Source organism: Echeneis naucrates, chromosome 20 (genome assembly GCF_900963305.1).
Source record: "Echeneis naucrates chromosome 20, fEcheNa1.1, whole genome shotgun sequence".
Taxonomy (NCBI): domain Eukaryota; kingdom Metazoa; phylum Chordata; class Actinopteri; order Carangiformes; family Echeneidae; genus Echeneis; species Echeneis naucrates.
The window spans coordinates 4,226,780-4,253,243 of NC_042530.1; the positions used below are offsets into that span (position 1 = coordinate 4,226,780).

Below are 26,464 nucleotides of genomic sequence, written 5' to 3' on the forward strand. Positions count from 1 at the left end.
AGAAACCGATATACAATTTTACATTGAGGATAAAACAGATGATAAAAATGTGTTTAGGTGCTTTACAATGTCGGTGCTGCCACTGAAGTACGACTAGACCCTAAATCCAACTGTGCATTTTTCATAAAAATGGTATCAGTCTCCCTGCAGCAGATATTAGGAACATTCCACCCCTCCGAAATAAGCGGCTAGGTAGATTGACAAGAAAGTAATAACTCTTACCTGATTTCTGCGATTACTCAGACTTAAGTCACAAGGGTATGAAAAAGAACTGGGAAGGATTTCTAAGCCTGAAACCCAACTGATGATGGCTGGTTGTTAAAAAAAAATAAAAAATAAAAAAAAAAAACCTCAGAAGAAGGAAGACAGTTCCAATATTTTGTGTGCTTAGTATATGTCTCAGGGCATCAGCATGTAAACTTCAACCTGCCACCTGAATTCAATATATAAAGTAGTGATGATGGACAGATTGAACTATGGAAACAGACAGAGCCGGTCTATCTGAGGAATACGAGTTGTTAAGAGCTGCAGGAGCTACTGAAGCATGTTATAGGAGTCTGCTATATGCGCGCGGCCCATCTATGCAAAGAATTCTGAGCAGGTCAGTCATATTGGCTTGAAACCAAAAAAAAAAAAAAAAAAAAAAAAAAAAAAAGGTGCATTTGCTATATTCTGGTATCAGCCTGACTGATACCAGAATTTCCATCCTGGCTTTTTTCTCCAGCTTTCTAAATCAGTGGACACTAACAGGTGACTGGCGTGAGAAATCAGGTGAAATGCTCGACTGTCTCAGCACTTTGCACCTCAAGAAAAATAAGACAAAATATTTTCAGGCAATAACAAAAAATAGAAAAAGTACAATTCTTTTATGGCAGATTTTCCTTGTTGGGCACTTCCTAAGCTTTCTACACACATGAATCACTACACAAGATAAGCCTACACTTTAGGTCAAGGGTAGAGGTATACAAAATCTCAGTGTATTGACGTTCTATTAAATTTGAAGGCAAGATTTATCCATTTCTACAACTGTAGGATATCACAGGAAATTAGACCAAATACAAAAAAAAAAAGAAAAAAAAAAAGAAAAAAACAAAAAACAAACAACAGAGACAAAAACAAGACCTGTGTATGACAACAAAGATATCAGAAGGGTATTTAAGTGGTTTCCAAACAACGACAATGTAACAATGTAAGACAAAAGGATCAGACAGTAGATGGAGTAGACCACTGATTGGTTGAATCGTAATAAATAAGTGGTTTGTTTGGTTCACAGCCATCCCTTCTTAATGACCTGCTGTCGCGGCTTCTCAGCTTTCACGCGGGTATATTTATGTTCACAATTCGATTCCCGCCTTTGGCAACTTCTTTATTTTACTCTACATTTATTCTACCTTTATGTTTCTATTCTATTTTTTACTTATTATAATCCTTCAGTACCTTATTACTCTGTGAAGCACTTTAATCTTTTTTTCTTTTTTTTTGAAAGTGCAATACAAATAAAGTTATTATGTTTTTACACTCTGTCATTAAAAAGGCTGTTAGTTTTAAACATGATTTGATGGCTTCTTTGAAGGGCTGACCTTACTCTGTGACACGCAGAACTAAAAGATAGGAGAGCAGTCTCTGCTAAAGGGGCTTTGATGGGAAGTGAGATGAAAACCAAAGCAGAACAGTGACACATTGATATGTCTTTGAGTTTCATTTCACTGCATTTGACTAGGCCTATTATCCTCTATGTGGAGCCCCGGTGTTAATCTGTTTTCTTCTCTCCAGGATCTTTCTCTCCAGCGTCCTCTTCCTCGTTTTCTCCTTCTTCGGGGGCCTCCAGCTCAGCGGCGCATTGAGTCTCCTCCTCCTCTTCCTCCTCTTCGTCAGTCAGGCCCTCTCTCTTGAGCGCATCTATGTCATCTGAACCGTCATCCGACTCACTTGTGCAGATGCCATAGCACATCAGGCTAATTACGCCCAGCGGTAGGCCAAACAGGAAGCAGCCCAGCAGTGGAGAGCTGCGAAACACTGACTGATATTGGAGAGGAGACAAAAAAAAAAAAAAAGGGGGATGAGCGAGGGAGGGTACGGAGACAAAAGTAAAGTGTGACAGAGAAGAGAAAAATATAGAAATAATGGGAAAATGAGACAGTAAGAAAGTACAGCACTGAGAACAGTATGAGCTTCCTCTTTCTTTTCCCATTTCAGCATTTTGTATAAGAAATTACAGTTGGATAAGACGACTAACTCTGCTTTTCTCACTGCGCTCTTAGTGCCACACATTGGATCCCAGAGCCCAGCACTGGATTAATTAATTCATCTTCTGCCACTTAGACTTTTCCCTTTTACTTTTCATAATCAATAGATCTATGTACTGCACAATTTCCCTCTTAATAACTTACATACATACAATATCAGGCCGAGTCAATGAAGAAAAACTCAATGTATTTCAGTAGATGAGTATTTAGAGGAAACACAAAACAAATACTGAGAGATAGAAGCTCATAGCTTTCTAGGAGTTTGTCCAACCCTGATGTTGTTGCTTAAATTCACATATAAAAATCAACAAAATGCAATGATAATTAATGTCAATCTGATTCTTATTCCTCCAGAGCCTGGTCACAATAACTGAGCAGTTGTGGAGTGAGTATTAGACGATTTAATAAAAGTATTACATCTCTCTTAACAGCCAGAGTTTGCACTGGTACAGACCTATTAGCTGTTACGGAGACTGAAAGGAAAATCTTGTTTCGAGGGCAGATCAGAAAATATTTGTGGGAAATTTGCAGACAGGCTTTTACGTTCTTAGTGAAAATACTACATTTTTATTTATTCATTTATTCATTCATTTGCATTACGCCATTAGGCCCAGCATGTGTGTTTAGAAGGCAGGTCACAAAACATTTGCTGAAAATGGGCGAAATCGCAGTATTAATTAAATTTATGTTGTTTAACTCTAGAAAGTCTGTATTTTGTTACACTGTTTGACTCTTCCTCGTGCTTTGCTATCATGTGTGCTTTTCTTTTGTGTCCCGCTGATGGCCATATCGGAGAGTTTTATTCTGTGCGATCCTTTTGGTCTCTTGCACTTTTACATTGTGGTTTTAACTGAAATAAATAAAGAAAATATCAAACTACAAACACAAGCAAGGGTTCGCCTTTATACACTAGTCTGTCTGAAGATATTTTCTGCATATTTCTATCTTCGTATCACAAGTTTCACCTGGTGTGACCCCATGCTAAGACAGTAGAAATCACTGCATATTGTACCTACATTTGTGCAAAGATTTCATGCAGTGTAAATATGCAACCTCATTGCATTTAAAATGTCGTTACTTCCAGTTACTGTGTATATATTAAGAATTTCACTTGCCCTGGTGTCTGCAGAGAGAATGGGAGTGTCAGCTTTTGAAATATAGTGAGTTTACAAGGCCAACAAGCCGTTATGCAGTTGATGTGCTGCGTGGCCATGATAAAAGCATTACTCACTCAAATTCAATGTCCTGAACTTAAACCTGCAGAAAAGATTGAGCATTTCTATTGTATGTACCACTCCATTGCTGCAAAACCCACAATCCCTCATTTCCTATGGGCATAACATCAGCCAAGTCACCGAGAAACTGTAAAAGTCCTTTATTAAATGAGACTGGTGACAAAGGAGTCATCTGGCCTTAATATAGCCGGAAACATCAGTGACAATTTACCTCGAAGGAACTATTTAGTCATAGCATCTGTCAACCATTGAACAGAGAAACATTCACGTTTCCTCAAGCTATTGCCACTGGAAGAGGGATGGTAATTGCTGGTGCTCTGTGATGCTTGATGATATAGAGATGGGGATGCTATGCTAACACAGCTGGCTATGAGTCATAGGGCCTAATATGGCAGCTTCTTCATTCTGTCAAATGAGCATTGAGATCATCTCTCCGGGGGCAAGGTGACAGTCGCTGTCTATCTGCTTTGTATCAGATCACGTCACCATGGGCAAGACTAGCCATGGTAATGTCTGCAGCTTGCTATATTTAGAAAGAACATTTCCTTTCTCTTACAGGTGGAGGACAAGCCTTTAAACACATGGAGGAGTTCTGTTCAGTTGCAAATACGAGATTAAGAAGCCTCCTGCATGCAACTTTTAAACTTGACATGATGGTTTAAAAAAAAAAAAAAACATTTAAAATGAAAACATCAGTCAAAATATTTTGTCTTTTTGCATTTTGAAGTTAAATTAAAGAATTCTTTACTTTCTATGTCAACCTATGTTCTTTTCTTAAGGGCACTCTCCTTTAGGCCATTGTTAAAGACAGTGTGAAGCCTTACGCACCAGGTACAGTACAACTGTGTCAACTGGAGGGCATTATAACAGCTGTATTTACATTCCTATCACACCCGAGCTAAAATAAACATCAGTTCTCCCAAAAGTAGTAACTACTTAGAGTAAATGTGGGAGGAAAAGCCTCCTGACCCGCTTTCTCCTTGTCTGTTTTCTCTGTCCCCACACTGTTTTCTGCCTGCGTTGCATATTCTCACGCCCAGTTTAGTCCTCTGAATGCCATTCCTCTCCCAGAGGGATCCTCCCAGATATACAGGCACTTTTTTATACACTGATACAGAAGTTGGAGCAGGTTTCACATATATATTTACCCTCAACAGCATCAAGTCAAGGTGAGGTATTATAATGAATGGTTTAAGCACAGGGACAAAGAGAAACGTGCATTTCAGTAGAGTTGGAGCAAAAGCTTTCACAGCTTGGTGGCAGGTCAGTGTTGACAAACCTACAGAGCATTATCTGTGGTTTCCTTTAAACTTTAAAGTTTAACCCACTATACGCTACACTGACCTGCAGAGCAGAGAGATAAAGTTGGCAACTCGCTGGGACACACAGTGGAGCTTTTAGCAGCTGAAGAGCCAAACATTCTGCTACTGTGGCATTGCCACCATTAGCACTATCAGCTGATTCTTACCGGCCAAATAGAAAAACTGAAAGCTCAACATCAAAGTATTCTATAACTTCAAAGAGATGGAAAGCAGCCTTTTTGTCTTACTTCCATTTCTAACACTTTTTCTTCTATTGTTAACATGCTAACCAGCTAGCTCTGGTTTGGCTGAACCATCTCGTCACTTTCCGATAGAGAGCCACTGTGGCAGAAGAGGAATTACTGCTCAGTGGACAAATATAACATATTATCTGACACTAATACTGTCAATTCTGCTGTTACACTAGCAATGTAGCAACAGAAAAGCTTGGTAAGGGTCATTTAATTCAAACTATCTGCTTGTAAAGCATAAACTAATAATATATCTGAAATGTTTGGATTTCTGAAGTTTCTCTTAAGTGCACCATGGGCACAAGCTTCCACAATGATTTTTTGTCATCATAGTGATTTGTGTTTAAGTACTTTGTAAATATTGATTGATGAATGGTTTACATTTTATCCAATGTGCTCACATAGTATCACTGGATCTAAGAGCTACATTACCCGCAAAAATATTCTCTAGTCTACAGGCAGCGGTTTGGAAGGAACCCTCAGAAACTTACCATAATGGTGGATCTGGCATCGAAGGCCACACGTTTGATCCGCTGAATTATGCCATCACCTCCATATGCCTGCAGGGAAACAGATATTTTAATGGAAACTCAGGAGCTGCTATTTCTAGCCCATCCCAATTTTATATTCACCACCTATGTCGTACATAGCCAAGGCCTCATCCATTCTTAAGTGGCATCTACAATGTGATGCAATGACTTCGTAATCAATCTCTAAACAACTAAACAATTGTCCATATGTCTATAAAAAAAATGCTCTGCCTACCTTCAGAATACTCACACTCACTAATCTAAGTGCGGGCTCCTCAGTTATATGCTCAGCACATCCTAGACGTTTAAAATATTGTTTCATTAACTGCTTCCCTGCACAAAATTACCTGACCTGCCTGGCTCTGGTTTGTTCCCTGTCCAGTAGTTCTGCTCTGTCTGAACTCATTTGCTGGGAAAAGCACCTGGGTAGTCAATGAGTGATCTGTCCTGATGCTAATTAATCAGGATGGCCAATTACTGAGCTCTGACTAAACGGGGCTTGTGTTGATGATTTTCATGGAAGCAGCTGTTGCACAGACTTGTGCTATGCAAGGACTGCATAAGTAGTTACAGAAAATTTCACAAAGAATTTCAAAGCATGTTGCCAGAATTTTTAAATGCAAATTCATAAAGGCAGGTCTTAAAAACTGAAGTCAGACAAGAGGAGAGGGAAGTATTTTTACTCGGGCCGTAAAAATGTGCTGGAGATGCCACAGCCTATCAGCTCTGTCCAACTCTGGTTGTTTCACGGTTCATATATGGCTTAACGTGTTGTTATGAAAAACACTGAAAAATTCTACAATTTTGGTCATGTGAAAAATGCAGCACTCAAAGTGAGAACCTCTCAAAATAAAGCACTTCACTTTCACACTATCTGCATTTTTTTATGTTTCACCGAACGCATTTATCACACATTATTCTGCGTATTTCTACATGAGCACAAATGAGCCTGGCAATAATGAGCGTCATGATGTGAAGAGGTTGAATCTCTCCAGGTTCTGGCTGAAATTGGACTGCAAAAACCATGGAGTTTTCTGTTGCTGCTTATTTTGATGGGATTCTGTTTGCTTTGCCAAGCAAAAAATAGCCAGGACGTTTGCTTGGAAAAAAATGGAGAGGTCCTCTGGCTGTTTGAGTAATGGTTTCCTACAGCTGGTGACGTCAGCATAGCACAGGAAAAGCAACAACATTTCTTTTTCAGATTTGTGTGTACACTACAATATGAAGTCATGTAGTAATCTATGTGTTGGACTTGGAGGACAGAATTGTTTTAGATAATCTGTTTGGAGGAACAGCAATATGAAATGTAAACATGTTAAAGGAGATGGGAAAAACACCTCATCTGATGAAAATATTTTACACAAGTGACTTAAAATGCAAGGTAACATGCTTGATTAATGAGGAGTACTGTTGTGATTACATTGGTACAACCCCAGGGGATGAGGGGCGGTTGTTAATACAGAGCTGAATGCCTAACACAGTAGGAGCAGGAAGATTTGGACCTGTGCAGAGCCGTTCAAAACACTGCTGATGAATTGGACCAGCTGCTCCAAGGTCTCAATCGGCTCGCTGGGCAGGAAGTACTGCTCGTTGGATGTGTTGAGGATGATGACAGAGGGCACGGTCACCTCGCTGCAAAACAGGAAAACAGAAAACAGAGCTTTTAATCATCTCAACCTCAGCAGTGGCTTGGACTGCCATTATCAAAGTGCATCATCTGATGGTTACAAATTACAGCTCCTTAAACAACAAATGGTAACACAATAGCGACATAAACAAACTCTTTATGCTCTCTCCAGCCTAACTTTTCCCATGGGCCTTCATTCAAAGAGAGGTTTCTTTAAACAAAAGGAAAAAAGGCAGAGTGGTATCTCTTCTGTCCTTTTATGCTAACAGTGTGGAACTCAGGGGCTTTATGGCTCTGTGCTGGCCACATTTAAAGAGACCTTTACAAATTACATCTGACAAGTGAAACGACGGGAATCCAGAGGTAAGCAGCTCTGTGTCCATGCAGAGACACATACAAAATTTATACAAAGAAGCCCTGTGGTTCAGTGATCATTTGAAGAGAAAATACAGGAGGCGCACACACTGTTCACAGTCCGCTTATTACAACAGATCAGCTGAGGAATTACAAAACCTGAGATAACAAACAAGGTCATACGAACAAGCAATCCCTCGTCCACGTTTCACACAAAACCAGAGCATGGCTGAGATAAGGTGTCCGAGTGCTTCGAGAGAGAAAGACGCACACACACACACACACACACACACACACGTACACACGCACACAAACAGTCCATCAATGTGCTCCCACCTAACATCCCCGCCATGTGAATCAACCTGGCAACAAATTACACACATGCACACGTATCCATCACTGTCGCAGTCCACCACCTAGCTGAGATCAGGAGTGCAAACACACAACACCTCACTGGCCTTTCCAGCTGTGCAATTGCGATTACATATACACACACACACACACACACACAAGCGTTATTAATGTGCATTTCCATTTGACATCCAGCCTATTCCAACAGAAGGCAGCCATTTAAAATAAATATGGATTAGCCTGTTCACCTCTGTTGGGGGAGACGGCTGGGGCAATGCCGTCCATTGCGAGGGGCTGTATACTGTAATCTACAACTATTACAACTGGCAGAGGGTACATTTTATTCTTTCTGTTGCCAAAAACAGCTGTTTTATAACTTGGACTAATAGTTTTCCCTCCTAAACTTTCACTTTCACACTTTATTCAAGCAGACAGATTGGTAGATAAACAAACATCTCTACAGACTGTAGCTCATTGTTTCAGATTTTTTCATTTTCTTTTAGCTTTTCTTTTTAGCTTTCTTTTTCTGTAAGAATTGTATTTTAAACCTAACTGTCAAGTGTGATAATGAAAAACTACATTTTTTAACGTATAGACACTTGTAACCTTTTAAAAAATATTCTACACTGAATATTGTTCAGTGTAGAATTAATGCCACAATATGTTTAACAGAGGCTCCACAATAGTGTATACAAATCAAGGGATCTGTTACTTCCTGGTAATAATAATAATAATAATAATAATAATAATAATGATGGTCTTTTTAGTCACTTCACAAACTTATCTTAATTATCTTCACAAACTGATTTTTCAGTCACCTCAGATTTCTTAAAGTTCTTCACAGCCTACAATGAATTCCATATGAGTGGGTTAGCAATAATCCAATGTTTAAACAGACACTGAGGCAGCCTTGGACTTAAAGAGGTGCTCGTGTTTGTGTGTGGGTATGTATGTGCATTAATGGGTTAGTGTGAAAGTGTGTGAGTCTGTGTCTGTGCCTCTGGTGAAAGCAGGGGCAGCCTTCCGCCAGAGAGGCCGCTGCCAGAACACAGTAATCGCTGTGATGACAGAAAGACGGATAAAAAGCCATCAGATTTATTTCCATGGCTCTCCAAAGGGAGCGGATTAGTGGACATTGACAGGCCAGGATTTCATTCCTCAAAGGAGGGCAATTAATCCTGTGCTGCAGCGGCCAAAGTCAGTCCTGTAAAACCCAACGAAATACATATTGCATGTACTCGTACAAAATTAGGAAGGACTAATCACTTCTTTTATCCTTAAATATAAACACAGCCAAACTAATTTCAGCCGTGAAGCAGGAGTACACTGGTCAAATGTGGATCCGAAAACGACTTTAACTGTACTCACTGACACATTTTTAATTACATGGGAGTTGGGAGAGCATGTCTGTTTTAATCTCTCTCATGCAAACAATAACACGCTCAAATTAAAATAACAACCTGGGGTGCTCACAGATCTCAACACAAGCACATAGCACTATTTAAAAAAAAAAAAAAAAAAAAGGGGGGGACACATAATTAGATGCTGTATGTTTGTAGACGTTAAATGGACATGCACACTGCTACAGCCCTCGCTGCTCTGTAACAGTGCAAAGTGCTGTCTAATTAAAAGTGCAGGATGTCAATAGCAGGGCCTCTCAACACATGACACCCCCAACAGTCTGCCTCAGCCTGGGTTTGCAGCAGGATGTTCCTGATCACTAGCTCTGTTCTTTGGCAAGCTATGAAAAACACACAGTAGATACAGATTTAATCCATGTATAGACTTATCTGTAAATTCCTCATAAATTACTGTCTACCCTGCTGTCACACATGCATTTGTGTATCTTTTTTTAATTTTTGTATGATGGCAGGGAACTAAATTTGCCAGAAGCTCTAAAAGAAGAAATGGCACTCCCCAACTGTGTAATTGATGAGTGTGACATGAGAAGGGAGAAAGGAGGGTTGGATGTGAGTTACTCACCCCATAATGAGGCTGTTAATATAGTCGTTCCCATCAATGTGGCCAAACTGGAAGTCTCTGGGGAGGCAAGGAAAAAAAAATATATATATATAGATATATATCAGTGACATGAGCAAGTGAGACAGTGCATCAGAAACAACAAATAGGATATAACGATCATCCCTCCAATCTCAACAGACCGTGTTACTGAGAGCAAACTGGGACACAAACTTTCCTCCAGAATAAAACACAAATATGAAATCCCACTTGAATGGAATCGCGTGCTCTTGCTGTGGAAACCTGGGATCATGTCGCTGCAGAGATTCTACATTCTACAAAAGAATCAGGTGATTTATCAGGAGGAGCAATTCAAATTGTATCTCATTGTGCTGCACTACGACTGAGCAGAGCATTGTGGGTAGACCAAGGAAGGGGGCTGCACAAGTCCAGGGAAGCCACTGACTTCAAGTGAATGACTGATTATAGAGGCCCCTACATATTTATTATACTCTTATTAAATCATTGCCACATCTAGCACATTTTTCCCATGGGTGCTGCAACAATACTGCCTCTGCACTTCCACCAATGACAACTATGAAGAGTCTGAACTATATATGCTAAATGCACCACATTCAACACAAAATCATCATTAGTGATCATCTTGCTGACAATAGTGGCCCAGACTGGGAATAAAAGTATTCAAAAAGTCACTTTGGAAGTTTTACTCTTAAGGCTGCATTGCTGCAAGTTATGGATTAGAAATAGATGAAAAATGATCACCTTAAAAAAAATAAATAAATAAAAATTAAAAATGTGGATTTTAAGACAAACACTGTCAGATTTTCCAATAAAGGGAAAACTTTTCCTTTATTTGTTTGTTGGTAACTAAATAAAAATAAGTATGCAGCCTTCAACTCAGTATTCAGATACATATGTACTGACTTCATTGGCCATTTCTTATGGCTCTTGAGGAGAAGCAACATTTCGAAAGAATTAATATTCCTGGGAGAGTGGGCGTTCTAATATTTTTGCTCTTCGGCAGATAAACTTAACAGTATTATAACTGCTGACACATCAGAGGATGTGCTTCATTATAGAATTGAACATTCCACAGAACAACCCTGTGACCCTCATCATCAACAGGCTTTCAGCTCCCAGAAATACAAGGTGCTTTTTGTTTTGGTTTGTTTTTTTCATGGGGAAGAGTGCAATAATGGACAACCATTTGGGATATCAAGCGCGATGCTGGAACTGTAAGTAATACTGAGCCAGGGGGTATAGCACCCACGTATGGCTTTTGGACAGGATGTAAATCACAGATTAGTATTTTAAATATTAAAAACAAGCGTAAAGGCTCAATATGTTAAAATTTTATGTGACAGCATGTCATTTTGTATTTTAAAAGATGGAGACCATCTCAAGGAGAATGGTGCAGTATGAACCACATGTTTATGCTCTTAGCCTGTAGATCAGCCAGCAGGGAGGTGAATATTCTTACATCAGTACTAATTCCTACATTTTCACCATGAAACCACATGTAACCACTTAGGTTTTTCAGGTCCCGGATTCTGCCCCGATCAGCTGGTGTTGGACCTTAAGCAAAACATCCTACTGTTTTTATTTTTGACAACCACTAAACAAACCAACAACATCATTTATGAAACTAACCTACTGTACTTGGTTTTGAAAATCAGAGAGTCACTAATCGACTAGACCCTTTTCTACAGCAATATTGTTAAGAAGGCTCCTTTATATGAACCCTTGCTCTGCAATTATGACTTCAACAGTATTTAATCTCTTTAATCTGTGATATCATAATCACTGCAATGTTGTGTGTTTCTAAAGGAACTTTGATAATATAAGCGGAAGCATTCAGTGTGATTATTTAGTCAAATTATTTAGATCACAGTTATGAAAGAAACATTACGGCCTAAAGGTATGAGACCCAAACTGAGGGCAAAGCAGGTGAAGGAAGGTTTATGAAAGGAATTGAACAGTTAACTAATGTTCAGCACAGCAAACAAGCCACATGGGCTGAAGAGAAACTTAGGGTGAAGGAGAATAAGGACAAACCCAAGGAAGAATTGAACAAAGTGGGGGGAAAAAAAGTTCATCGCATACAATGAAATGTTCAAAGAGAGAGAGTTGTTAAAAAGGAACGCATAACAGCAAACATCTGTAAAGTGTGCCCGCAGGCCGTGCAGTTGGAGAAAGCTACAAAGCAGGAGAAAGTGCTGCTTGAGGAAATTGAACAACTGAAAAAAGTTCTCCAGGGGGAACAAATGCCTCAGAACACTAAAAATATGAGGGCAAAAGACGATGAGATGCAGCTCAGCGAGGAACCGCAGAGGGTGGAAACACAGCTCTTCTACAACAAGAGGTGTATAAAGCAGTATGAGGGTCTGGAGAAGGATAATCTGGAGCTCAGCTTGTTGCTACAACAAGAAAAGAGTTAAACTGCTGAGTGAGCCTTTGAAATGAAGGAAACGCTTCTACGTTTAAAGCAAGACTTTGCCAAACTAAACCACAAGGAGGTGAAGGCACTCTGACAGTGTCAAAGCACGACAAATACTGACCTTCAGGTGATGATACAACACCTTGAGGAAAAAACAGAGAGGCAGGAAAGGGCCTGTCAGACCACAGAAGGACAAAACAGCCAGATTTATGAAGACAAAAACGTTTTGCAGCCTTATAACACTGCTCTGCAAGGGAAAAACTCCAAACCCCAGAAACAAACTAGCTCATATCTTCAGGAGAAGGAAGAAGTATATGAGGAGGAAAGGAAGGAGGTGGAAGACATGAAAGCTGAGCCAGCAGCTGAGCTTCTATAGGTGAGCTGCGAACTCACCAATTAGCTGCCTGCAACACGCACACACACACACAAAATAAATAAATAAACAAACCAAAACTAAGAGGCCTTCCCAGTGGAGGAGAATCTTTGTTTGTGGTTCACACTGCATGAAATCAGCTGATGAGAAAGATGCACACAGTGACAGTAAAATTGCTTATTTAAAACTTCTTCATGAAGGTTATAATGATGACTGTCACTGCAGCTAAAACCCAAAATGCTGTAGGCAAATATAACAAAGCACACCACACTACTGTGAAAGATGAAATAACCTCAGTTGGAACAACTTGCTACAACGTGCAATCTAAATCAACAGTCTTGCGATAATTCCCATTCAGTTCCCTGTTTATTGAATTGCTGCTATTGACACAGCAGGTAAGAAAAACCAACTAGAGGTGTGACATTTAATAACAAGTAAATGAAATCAATTATTAAAAAAACCAAAAAAACAAAACACTTTTATAAGAATTTTCCGGCATATGAGAATTTTAGTTAGTTTTTAGTCTTTATTATGTTATTATAAATTATAGAAATGAATTTGTCCCTAATAGTAAAAAAAAAAAAAAATGGCAAACAAAGGATGTAGGAGTAGTTTAACAGAACAAATCTTCTGTTAAACTACTCCTAATATGTGGCTTTCAAGGCCCTGCCCATGAATAACTGAGACTTGCACGCAACTACTGTGACAGACTGTGAAAAATAGCTGCAGTTGGCACTCTCTTTGGAACACATTGCTAAGATGAATGTACTCTAATCCATCATTCCTGCAGTCAACCTTCCTTCAGATCAGTTTTTAATTTATTTCTTAACAGTTTAAATCTAACCTGAATGGATTTTCACCTGATAATGTTATGTCTCAAAGATTATTTTCAGGAGCCATCGACACAGTGAGTCAGTACAGCCAACTAAGACATGCGGGAGCTGGTGAATATAAGTGATTTTAACAACTACAGTTATCAAAGTTTGTATCAGCTGGTATATTCTAACTTAGTATTATGACTCTCTCAGGCAATGCCTCTTCCATTGAAACACCAATTACATCACTTCAAAAACATTCGAATTTTCAGTGCCTGATATTTAATGGTAACTGTACTAAATTTGCAGTGCACCCAAAGAGGTGCAGCATTAACTCACTTTCACTTGTGTTGTGCAAATGCTGGTACAGATATGGTTTTTCATGTGGACAGATACTCAACAACCATTTTTATTTGTCAAGTGAAGATAGATGTTTACACATATTGTAGTCTTGTAGATTGACTTTTGGCAACAACTGATTCTCAGAGGCGAGTTTCATTGGACAGATGTGACAAACAGTTCAAACCTCAAGGCTTTTTTTTTTTATTTTTTTTTTATTTTTTTTTTAAATCCATAATGATGTGTGAAGCACTATCACATTGACTTGGACAAATGTTCCACTGTTTAGAGCCAATTTCCATTGCTGGTGACCTTGATACAAACCCCTATAGGAAACTTCATATAAACTACAGCATTCTTCCAATTTTGGCACTTTTTTGCTGTTTTGTATTGTTGCCTGCTTCTATTTTCATAATATGAAACATAAACTGCTGCATCCTGGATACGGATAAATGGTTGAAGATGAATGAATGCATGAAAAAAAAATAAATAAACATAATTCAGAGCTGTAGTCAATAACCTGATTATTTCTTGGACAAACAGGCAGTATGTCTTTTAGATGCCATGTGTCTGTCTTCCTCTGACTTCCATCTGACTTTTCTTTGACACAAATTCAGTTCAATATCTCAGCAAAAGGGACATCGTCTTTTTGACAGATAATTTCAGTCAGTGTAATCATCTGAAAATGGTCACGACAGAGGTCAGTTCACAGACACAGAGGTTCAGCCTATCTGACAGGTGGTAGCTGATAGAAATCTCCAAGAGAACCAACGTTTCAGCGAAAGGTCTCTGAATTCCTTTGATTTTTTTTTTTTTTCAATCTCACATCTACATGGTCAAAGAGAGACCATGGATACTACATCAATGACTGGTATTTCAGCATATGAAAGCGGTGCCCTGCCTCAATGTAGTTTATTACCAAAGCAAGGCCCAGTCCTTAGACTACGTTCTAGCTTAGAAAGAAAATGCAAGGTTATATCTAAAATGTTGAGAGATAATATTACTAATGTGTAGCTGTGCATGTGTACCTGTCAAGTGACTGGGACTGTTTCTGATTTGTTAAGATCACTGAGGGGTTGATGGAGATCTTGGGCAGAAAAGAAAGTGGCTTTTAAGTGGCAGATTTCCTTACTGCTGCAGAGACTGTTACTCTTACCGACAAGTCTAAATGAGAAGAGATAATTTAAGTAGTTCTAATTGTTATTTTATCATTGGACTGTGTGCGCATTAACCTTCAGTATCCTTGTTAATACAGTTTGAGCAAATTAGTATTAAATCTAATAATCAGGTAGCACGTATGAGGAAGCAATCCTTTACAGTTAAGCTGCAGTAAGGGTGAGGAAGAGTTTTTGACATTCTGCCTTGTTATGCCAACGCAGAGCACCATAAGCAAAATTATTATTATTATTTTTTTTAACTTCAATGGATTTGGAGTAAATTTTACTTTACAAATATATTATTACTTCTGGGAATCTAGTGTATCTAATAACACCCTTCATTTAGTGCTGTTCTTCATTCACACTGTGTAGAGCTGAAAGTTGCTGCATGCAGAGTTAGTGATAGTTCTTTGTGGGTTTATCAACATGAGAGATGCATTTTATACTACACATAGTAATCTAATTCATTGTTAAATCATAATCATGAAACTGTTGATAAGAGCAGCTTTAGGGCATCCTGGAGTGTTAAAAATGTGTTTAGTTTGTAGTCTCATTGTTCAGGCATTATTCATGGTCAAGTAATAGGTCAAGGGTTTCAGTTTGAGGCAAAGCACCCCCAGGCTTTAACATGATCAACATTCATGCCTTGTCTTGTCGCAGTGCAGAATTTCAAATCAATCCACTCACTAACAAAAAAATAAATAAATCTAACTTTCCCACAAGTCTAAATTGCCAAACCCCCCACACACACACACAGATATGAGATTTGCATTCACTGTTCTGTCAAAATGCTACAAATGGTGGCTGAGCTGAATAACTCGACATTTATTTCTGCATCAAACAACGTCAGCTCATTCAAATGTCAGTCACTACCTATGATCTGTTGAATGTGCTGCCACCAACCACCACCAGGGGCAGCAATCAAGCCTGTGACGAGTAATTAAAAGCACCATTTAGGTGTGTCAGAGCGCTTCATGCTATGATCTCAGTGGGGTTCTCCAACTCAAAAGTCTTCAGAAAAATAACTGGATTGGGTAGCATTGCGGATACTGGTCTAATTGATGATAGGAATTTGTGTAATTTAGTCAGTCCTAATGGGAATGCCTGGAGAGGAAGAAACACTTTGATCATGACGGTTTTAGATGCAGAATCTATCTGACAAGGCAACGTGCTCAAAGATAGAGCTTAGTAAGCAACTTCAGCATGTCATAATAATAAAAATGTGGGGGGGGGGGGGGGGTATTAATCTTTGTGAGGAAAATCCTCCTGACAATGGTCACCACACAGGGGATGATCAGAGATAAGGGTCAGTTACGGAGCAGTGATCTCAGAGCTCATCTGAATTCAAGCCACTTCAGCAGAGCACATGTTTGCTACCTGCGTTGTCCAACTGAAGGATGACCTACCTACTCCACTCACTAAATCATCCTTCTGCACAGTCAGCACTTTATTTGGGATCACGATGTTGAACATTTGAATTTCTATGCACCCAATAACATCTTAGTCCGCCGTCCTTCTTTATCAGCCCAACTCCCCATCGGTGAGAAAAACAACAATAATACATTTTTAAAATGTAATTTCGTTGTATATTTGCTGCCTTGTCAAACCGGTTCTTCTCCAGCAAAACAGGTCAAACATGATAGCGCGCAACATAAACATCTCATCTGCAGTTTTTATTACCCAACTGTAGCTGGAGAAAACTGAAAATTACACATTAATACAAGCCATGCTGAGCTTTTGACTGACAGCTGAAAAGAACACCTATATTTGGAAGCTGACATTTTGCATGATTACCTTTCTATTGAACCTCAACGAAAACAGAGCGGGCCCTGGCAAAGGCATAAACTTACTTGTGAATAGACAGGCAATACTCCACAATAAACACACCGTCCTAGAATATATATAAATAATTGGATATTCATCTTGTCATCTCATCATGTATTGTTGCCTTACCTGTTAAAATGGTCTCTGTACTCCTTCGCCACCCTCTGAATCAAGCTCTTTAATCTAAAAGCAAATGAGAAGAGGATGAAATACCACACAAGACTGAGTCTAATTGTTTTGGGTTTTTTTTTTTAGCCGGTGCCTTCAGTTTGTGGGAAGATCCAAACAATGACAGCAACTCTTATCCTTGCACTTAAGCACAACTATTGCAATAAGTGAGGGAGTGTATAGGAGTCATTTATACAGAGTCATGCTTTTAATTTCGGTTTTCTTTGTACCTGCCACTCTTCTCTGTGGGGTCCTTCTCATCGATGACTGCAATCGCCACCAATTTGCCTGAGGTAGCAGACAAGGATTACAAATCACAATCTCGCATACACACACACCAAGAGAGAATGGAAAGACAGTGGCAGGTAGATTAAGAGGCTCTGGATGAGACACATAGCCTCTCAACAGTAGTGGAAAAAAGAAAGGAAGAAGCACAGAGAGCTTTTTATTCATTCATCACTCAAACATTAAACTCGCTTAGGCTTTCTACTTGGTTGAACAGGAAACAAGTGGTCAATTTTTGGTAGAAGAGCTATTCTAGTGCCATTCAAAACCCACACCCACAATATGACGAATAGGTCTACTTAAATATAAAAACTCACGCAAATTAAAAAGGTCTTTTGTGCAGACTTGTATAATTTGAGGGGACAAAGCATCTTGTTGATTGGATGAGAGTGCCAGCCTGCCCCCTGGTGGTCCCTCATGATAATTATATAGCAAGGTTAAGGTTATTTGAAGTGAGTGGAGGTAAATCCATGAAAGAAGCTTTAAAATGGGAAATTGTATTAGAATTCAATGCTACTGTATATGAATTTTTATGTACCTTGAGGCGTCGTTATCAAAGTAACTTTGGTTGCATACATCTGTGGTTGTTTGGATCCCAAATCATCTGCTCTGTTGGGGACAGAATTTTGAGCAGTCTTTACTAAAAATGCTAAAAAGGTGGTCTTTCTGACAGAAATAAATGGGGTACTGTTTTCTCTAGATCCCTCCAGGAAACTGAGAGGATCATTCTAAATCGCTGAACTCCATGAGCTGATTTCTGAAACTCTGGTTAAGACTTTTAGGAGACATTTAAAGTCCAAGTTCAGGATCAGAATGAACAGCTTGCTTCATGGTTTAACCACAGAAAGCATTTCTAAGTCATTGAGTGCTCATGAGCTTTATGGCTGCGGGGATCAAGGCTCAGGTTCTTCTGGAAAGAAAGTGCTATTAAGTCTCGTGAAGTGATGTAATCAAATTTACAAGACAGCCATCTATGCATTGCAGAATTGCCTCTCCTTTAAAATGGAACTGTTTGTATTGTGGCTATTGAACATACTATTCATTCTGTGCCCTCGTAGTACCGCATGTATGCCACAAAGAAAACCAAGTTGCTGTACTTTGAGCCAATGAAATAGATTTCTCTTTCGGGTCACCACAAATCCTTCACTCCACCACTGGTACTTTGACAAAATTTTGAGTTAGTTTGGCTTCCAATGCATGTCACGGAGCTTCTAACGCTTTGAAAGATTTCTCAACCAACCCCAGGTGTATGGAACCTGATACTTGATTGAAACGTCTTTAGAGGCTTATACTGTTTTCACAAATTCACTTTGATGGAAATTCTGTTAAGTTAATTCAGCAGACTGAAGGCACAGACTGCGTCGTATTTAATCAGTCAGACTCAATTAAGATACCAAAGCGACGATTTTGTAAGCAAAATTACCCATACCAAGCAGCCAATTTAACCAACGGGTTAAAAACCGAATGAAAGCAGGAACAACGCTGAGTGGCCTCCAACCACTGAGTTCAACTAATGTCAATAAACTACGCAAAAAATAGGTCAAATACAATCTGGAGGTCAGCTTTAAGATCTATTGAAGGTGTTAGAATGAGGATGATACAATACAAAATTCAAACATAGCAAATACTACGCATGTTTATGGCTTAGAAACAACAATCCAGTCATTACTCCTGTTCTGGGACTGTCCAGCTTTTGAAGTACTCTGGATGGTGATTACACCCTTGATGTGGAATTTGTTTTTTTTTTTCTCCATGCCATAATCTGCTGTATGTCCTATGGCGTACTTACTGGGCCAAAAGAGTGAAAGACAATAGTGCTGGAGTCAGCCTAGTCCAGGCACTGGGCTAATCATCTATTAAAAGAGTCATACTTATAAACTGGAACAAGCATAAACTGTGCTGCTTCTCAGGGGATATGTGGCTGAAGGAATACCTGGACTTACTGAACATGGAATGAGGAGCTGGAAGAAAAACAATGTCAGCTGAATTTATTGAGAAAATAATTGTAACCCTAAAATAAAACTGTGCCTATGGCTATGTTAACATGTTTTTTGAGACATACACTTTGGAATCCAAAAATACGGAAAAGAAATTAAAAAGAGTAACCAAAAAAAAAAAAAATGCCAAAAATGGGAAAATGCATTTTGGGCAGAGGCTATATAACGGATGACAAATCTTTGTGCATACACCACCTGTTTCTCCAAGCTCATACAGCGTGAAGCCATCGATCTGCAGGTACCCTTGGAAGCGCTCCTTGTTCACCCACGATGACAAACTACCATCCTCGTACTCTGCAACACAGAGACAAAGACTTTTACAAGAGGAGAGGGATAAAACAGCCCATCGACATATAGCACAAAAGCTGTCTATATTTTAAATAAATAAATAAATAAATAAATAAATAAAAATCAAACCAACGCAGTGCGTTGATGCCTAGGCTATAAGAAGATCATAATGTTTACCACCTGTATTCTCTCTAGGGAATAAAGACCAGGACACAAGCTGGGCATGAATAGAAGTCATCAGAAATTATTCTTCACAGGGCTGCATTTGGGTTAACTAGCCAGGGAAGGTATTTTGGATCTGAAATTGTACAATGGAGTGAGCCAGTGCAGGCAGACTGGGAATCACACCAGGTATAAACAATCAAAGGTAACATTTAGGTTGTCAAGATAGAGATGAAAGAACATTATGTTCAGGACAGGATGTCCACAATAATCATGTTGTAAAAGATTAATTGGCTAATTTATCAAATAGTTGGTTGTCAAGAATATAACAAAGCTGGAATTTTTATTCAAAACGCAATTTTTTTTTTTTTTGCCTCACGTGACCTCATCTTCTAAGCCATTACGCTTCTGTCATCAAAGAAAAAAAGAAAAATGCATTTTGTTTGCAGATTTATCTCCACACATATATAATGCTTAATTTTCAGGACAAAGTTTTGGCAGTTTTTTTAGACTTTTGCAGACCGAATGCATAATTCAACAGATGCATCAGGGAAAAAAAAAAAAACCCCAACCATCAACTGAAAGAAATAAATAAAGAAAGAAAATAAAGTAACATTAAAAAAAAAAAAAAAAAAAAAAAAAGGATTGTTTCCCCGAATGTGAGCCATATGTTGTTGCGCTCGCTCACATCTGGAGGCAACATGCAAATGGAAAGCAGAGCTTGTCCCAGGAGGCCTGAAATGGGGAGTATCTAGGTTGTCTTTAACAACACTGTTCTCTCCAACTGAGAGAGGCTACAGGATGCTTGTAATTGATGTCAAATGTAGCTGGGACCTCATTATGACATGTTAATAAGTTATCATGACCTCTCGGCTGCTATTACAGTAATTACAAGAACACTGATGACTTTTACATGGTTCTTAGGCTGCAGGGCCCCAAAGGAAGTGGGAGCACAATACTGAACATGACAACCTAAAACCTAGAACACGCCTTTATAAGCCCAAGGTCGTAGCTTATGCTAGTAAATGACCTTAATGTAATGCAATCTATTTCTCAGTGCTGTGGCTGTGTAAAGGCAGAGCAGTGTTGTTGTTCAGGCTGCTGAGTCAGTCAATATGTTTTGACATTCCACAGGGGGATCATTTTTATTTTTATTTTTTTTCCCACAGATGTTCTGGCTTTTTCGACAGCACACAGCTGCCTAACACACTTCTCCCAGAAGCAAGGAGAGAACTGAAAGCCCCCATACTGGGCTCATACAGCCTGATGAACCTCCGCATGGGCCAAGCCTGCCTCACCTTGAAACAAATTAGAGCCCTCTCTTCCTGGGAGCCAGCCATGCAATCTCCATACTGCCCTACAGGAGGCTGTCAGCCCAGAGTTCACACAGTGGGAGACAAGAAAGTAAGATGAGGGGCAGGAGAGGGAATAAAAACAGTCGGTGGGTGGGCCGGGGATGTTCCAGTGTGAAGAGTTTCGAGCAGGGGGTCGAGGTGGCTCTGACACATTTCAAGGATGAAGGTTAATGGTACGGAAGACCTCTAAGTCAACGCAAACAGAGTGGAAACAAAAGCAGAAGGAAAAGAATAGAAGAAAGGGGCAGAGTGACTTCAAAGATAGCTCAAACTATCTCAAATAATCAACAATAATCAAAGAGAGTAGACCTTTTTACAAACTTTGACAATGAAAATCCTTTGGCCAGTTTCCCAGAAAAACTATCAAGGTTAAGAGGATCAACTGTCAAATAGTGGATATTTTATCTAAGCATCTCAACTGGATCAGAACTCTTTTAAGTCATACATCCTATTTGGACTTTTTAATTAAATGATTAAGGGTCAGGTCTGCTCTGTACTGGAAAAGACCCAAAAGTGTGATCAAGCTTGTAGAAACATGACAGAAGCTTTTTGGTTAATGGTGTCAAGTCTTTTACACCAGCATCAATACATTTTAAATGTCTAGCATTTCCTTTCTTTCCTCAGCCAGTTGGTGCACAAAGTGTGTCATAAATATGCCAATTAAAAGATCTGGACAAAGATCTACACACAGTGATATAACTGTTTGATTTACTTCCTTTAAGCCTTGTACCTTTGTTACTAGAACAACATTTTAGAGTTTTTCAAGATTTGAATCTTTTGCATCTGAATAAATAATGTCTAACCTGTCTTCGGACAAAATCAACCTTTTTCATTTCCATATCAGTAACACAAGCCTTCATATCTATGCAGACTCAAATAACTATTGAAGTGAACACTGTTCACAAAATGTGGACTTTGTTTCATCACCTTTGAAGTGTGATCTCATCCTGTCATCATGTTCCTGGACTGTTAATCGGTCTGTGATTAAAGCGCTCTCAATAAACATATGCAAAGTGGTTCTGCCTCAGAGCTGACACTATGTAAAGTATTCTTCCATAGGAGGAATGCCAAGGCCGGGCAAAATAAACCAATGACACTGAAAGCCTTATGTGACGCTCAGAGTATTTAGTAGTGCGTAGTCACAGTGACAAACCTGTTTGAAGACAACTATGTTGGGGAGTCAAGCAATGTGAACACAAGCATACACCCTAATTATATTTTTATACTTCCTTACTGCACTAACATGCAGCCTAGTAGCTTTCACAAACAACAGTGATCAAAAAGATCTTGGCTCTTCAAGCACAATAACAGTGCAAACCTTTGTAGCAGTATGAAGCTGAGAATTAAATATGTATGAGCCTCTGTGTTGTACTATATTTTAACAGTGCTCTTCAAAAGGGATGCCTGTGTTTATGGTGTACACTAAACCAATCAAAGCTCAACATGTCAAATGCCCTCTTACATAAAGTGAGAAACCATTTCTGGACACTGTTGCTTTGATCAGTGAAATCCATTCTTTTAAAAAATAAAATAAAATAAAACACACAGCAAGACAGACTAACACAATATGTAAACACTGAAAGTCCAAATATTTCTGCTCTTCATCCTCACAATTACAAACAAACCAAAAAAAATGCCAGAGGCGAAGTGGTAAAAGGTGCATGTATATATGGAGAATAGCTACTTCTGTATCATATATATATATATATATATATATATATATATATATATATATATATATAGAGAGAGAGAGAGAGAGAGGGCAGGTGTTATTTTTCCAAACACTTGAATAAACGTCATGTGAGTCACTGGGTGCTTATGCAAATGTGTGTCAGAAGTTCAACTGAATTACATTTGATAAAAAGGCTCTGACAGAACATCATGCAAAGTGAACATAATAGCAAACCACACAGGATGCTGAAGCCTTATTTATTCCTTAAGCCTACATCCAGTGGACGCAAGTGGATTTTCAGTGAGACTCGTCTTCAGAGAGCTATGGCACTGCACAGCTAAACAAAAGACGGATACTGAAGACCACAAGTGATTAAAAAAAAAAAAAAAAAGGACTTGGAAAATTACTTTCTGATGTAGAAGTGAGGAAAGGTCTTCTATGCTATCATTGTGGTAAGTGCTTAATGAGCAACAACATAGTCATTTTGTCTACAATACCTCATAACAAGGGCTTTACTTCTCCAATTTCTAGACTCTTGAAAGGGAATAGAGTAATCCACCATGAGAAAAAAGGACACAACCGTGTCATTTTGCCATGCTGCTCCCCTACCCAGTCCTTGATGAGCTTAATACGCTGTCACCATGGCAATGCTAGACATTCACCACATCCTCCGCTTCAGAGTCCTGGAGGACTCTGCAGAGTGTGGAGTTTTTGTCATTAACGTCAGCTGTGGTGAGCCTCTCCTGCTGCAGTTCTGGTGCAGGAAGCCTGCTTTTCGAAATGGTCAGGTGGAACAGACAGATGTGAAGTTGCAGACGGCGGTGGAAATGGATTTTGTTCTCCAGGCACTGCACCGCGCACCAAACCTACCCAACAGCCACTTCTGGGGGCCGTTCATATTGACACTGTGCCTTGATGCTCTTTACTTCCGCTTCCGCCTCCCAGCTCAGGCAAACAGTGGAAGCGAAATACAAGCCATCATGGAGGAATGTGGCCAACTTACATTATTGCGGTGAAAAGCTTCAAATTAGGTTCCTGTAAAAATCCTCTCAACTTTGCATGTCAAATATGATTTTCTTTTGCTGATGTTTGACAGCTGCCATAAGGTTTTAATTCTTGGCTCTGTGTAACTCTATATACAACTCCAGTTTTGCATTGGTTTCTTTGGGCTAAACTGTGGTCTATCACACCCAAGACAGCCTGTCCATCCACCCTGGTTTGCTATGTGTGCCCGCCCAAAGGCCAACCACCACAATATTACCGGCTTCACCGCACACAATAGTGGGCAGAACCCTGGGTGCTTTATGATGGGTCAGGCACACCATAACTCAGTGTGGTGAGGAAGATGAAAGAACAGCAGTCGGGATGGGAACACTTGAGATGCAGTGCTCCAGTTAAGGGGATTAACCAGAAGTAGTTGGAGAGAATAGATGCTGGGAACGGTGGAAAACATGGTACTAAAAGCTCCTAAAACCAATTTTTATTCCTAACTGAAGAAAATTCACTCAAGGCAACAGTGGATCAAGACAGGGTGACTCAATACTCACCATCATAGGTAAAATAGGCTCCATCCTTAAAGACGACAACTGCAGGAAGTTCTGGCAAACTCATTGACTAGTGAAAACACAAAAACAATTTAAAACCAAGTTCTATACATCATATTTACTGTCTAAGTTTGAGTACACCTGGAAAATATGAGACTGCTGGCAATATGGCACTGCAGCAAACTGTGAAACTTATTTAGCTCTTTGCAAAATGGAGAGGCATAATACAAGCTTGGGCTCTATATATGCAGATACAGAAACATAACCCTGCTAAGAGTCTAATTATTTGCTTTGTATGCTTGAAAATGGGAAGAATAGAAATGGTTGCATAAAATTTAAGAATATGAATAAAATTAATATTTTATTTTCAAAGCTTCATCTTAAATCTTTCAGAAATCCCCTGCATAATGCTTTTAAAAAAAAACAGATGCATATTCAAAGTGTTACCTCTGGCAAGACATCCTCTGAAGCTGAGAAGAAGTAAGTATAGACAATGAGCTCAGAGGCTACATCGTTGTACTTCTCCTGCAAAGGCAAAGAAAGTCTTTCAGAATTTAAACAAAAGCTTTCAATAAATCAGTGTTTAACAGATGTAAGAGCTTAGTCACAACAAGGTATTTCACAAAACCTATTCCCTTTTTGTTAAAATTTACAACAGCAGTAGAGCAGCCTCTCTTTCATTCAATCAATACACACACAGTGTTAACATCAAGGGAGCATTGAAGAGGTTGAGTGCTTTGAAAGAAATGAGCTATCTTGATTCAGGGCTGGATAGCAAAAATGGCGCTTACTTTGAGGGGAGACTCCCCACCGATGTAAACAAACAGCACACTGTGTCGTTTCATCATGTGGTCAAACATCTGCTTGCTGGGAAGTGCTCGGACGGCCGGTCTAGATAAATAAAATCCACAGAGGTTTCAATACAAATAAATATTTGGATGAAAACTTATACAATGACCAATGCATGGAGTTCAACAATTCTGCTCTTAATTTGATGTGGTGGTGGCACCACCCAGTGGATATTCAACAACTTGCAACCCCAGGCTCAAATCGGAGACAAGCTTTTGATCAGCCCCTCTGTCACGGATCTAGCATGATTTCCCTAAAGGAAGAGAAATCTGTCAGGCTCAGTTGATGCAGTGGCTAAACCGGAGCTTCAGAGGTAGAAATCCTCAGAGCTATGAAAAAAATATGGCCTGCATCAATAAACACGCTAGGATGTTTCTCATAGCATGTATTCCTGTGAAACAAAGGAAGTTCCACTAATTTAATCAACATCGTGTTGTGTCTTTTTGAAGTGGTGATGGAAGCCTTACACTTACCCTGACACCCTGTTTGCAAACTCCACAATGTCATCTTTTGTCCTTGGTCCTTTGTAATTGTAGGCAAGATCGCCCTTTAACCTGAGAACAAGAGACAGACAAAACAAGAAAGGCTGATTATTTCATTGTTAAATTATTCAGCACCATTCATCGTTCGTTATTATTCGTTCCCTGCACAGTGATGATGAATTAATTTTTTTTACATTCAAAAAGTTATCCAATGAAGAGACACGGGCAAACATTAGCAGTTTCCAGCTTCAAAAGATGAAAATTCACTGATTTTCTACCATTATATCCCACCCTTTCCTGCTCTGTCTTTCCCCAGAACATCCTGAATTCTTCAGCTCAGATTCACCAATTTGCTGGATAGAGTTTCAGCTGCACATTCATTCTATGATTCTGCTCTTCTACCACATCCCAGAGGTGTTCTTTGGATGAATATCTTTCAGACAAAATAAAACACTCTCCAGACCCGTTAAGATCATTATGGGCATATCTTTTTTATTATATTGTATAGTGTAAGACAGAAGGAGCTACAGAATGCCACAGTAATCCCCTCTACTTTCCCCACCAAACACCTCAAACATCTTCATCTGTCCTGACATCTGAGCATGGCAGCGAAATCGGATATTACGAAGTGTTCTTATGAAACAGAATATCTGTCAGGAAATGATCCTTCCCTGCAAAGGTCAATTTAATCTAAATCGTTGCACCTCCAATGTAAAAAACAGAGAAAACAAATGACTTTCCTTAATTGAGTTCCAGCCAAGGAAACTGCCCAAGTCGGGCTTCTACAACAAGTAGAATGCATTAAGGACTGCTAAGGTTGCATCAGCCCATAGGGCTTAATG

General features: G+C 39.3%; 1 protein-coding gene across 1 annotated transcript in view; it reads right to left on the minus strand.

The window, feature by feature from the left end:
• Positions 1–1,437: 1,437 nt before the first annotated feature.
• The window catches only part of tmx3b (thioredoxin related transmembrane protein 3b), a 29,256-nt gene continuing 4,229 nt past the window's right edge, over positions 1,438–26,464 (minus strand). The window contains exons 6-16 of the mRNA XM_029528977.1: positions 25,614–25,694; positions 25,083–25,182; positions 24,739–24,816; positions 24,295–24,361; positions 19,466–19,564; positions 17,219–17,276; positions 16,950–17,003; positions 9,879–9,935; positions 7,066–7,195; positions 5,525–5,593; positions 1,438–2,020 (exon numbers count right to left, since the gene is read on the minus strand). Of these exons, the coding sequence (XP_029384837.1) occupies positions 1,751–2,020; positions 5,525–5,593; positions 7,066–7,195; positions 9,879–9,935; positions 16,950–17,003; positions 17,219–17,276; positions 19,466–19,564; positions 24,295–24,361; positions 24,739–24,816; positions 25,083–25,182; positions 25,614–25,694 (1,063 nt within the window). The 3' untranslated portion in view covers positions 1,438–1,750. The remainder of the gene's footprint in view (positions 2,021–5,524; positions 5,594–7,065; positions 7,196–9,878; positions 9,936–16,949; positions 17,004–17,218; positions 17,277–19,465; positions 19,565–24,294; positions 24,362–24,738; positions 24,817–25,082; positions 25,183–25,613; positions 25,695–26,464) is intronic.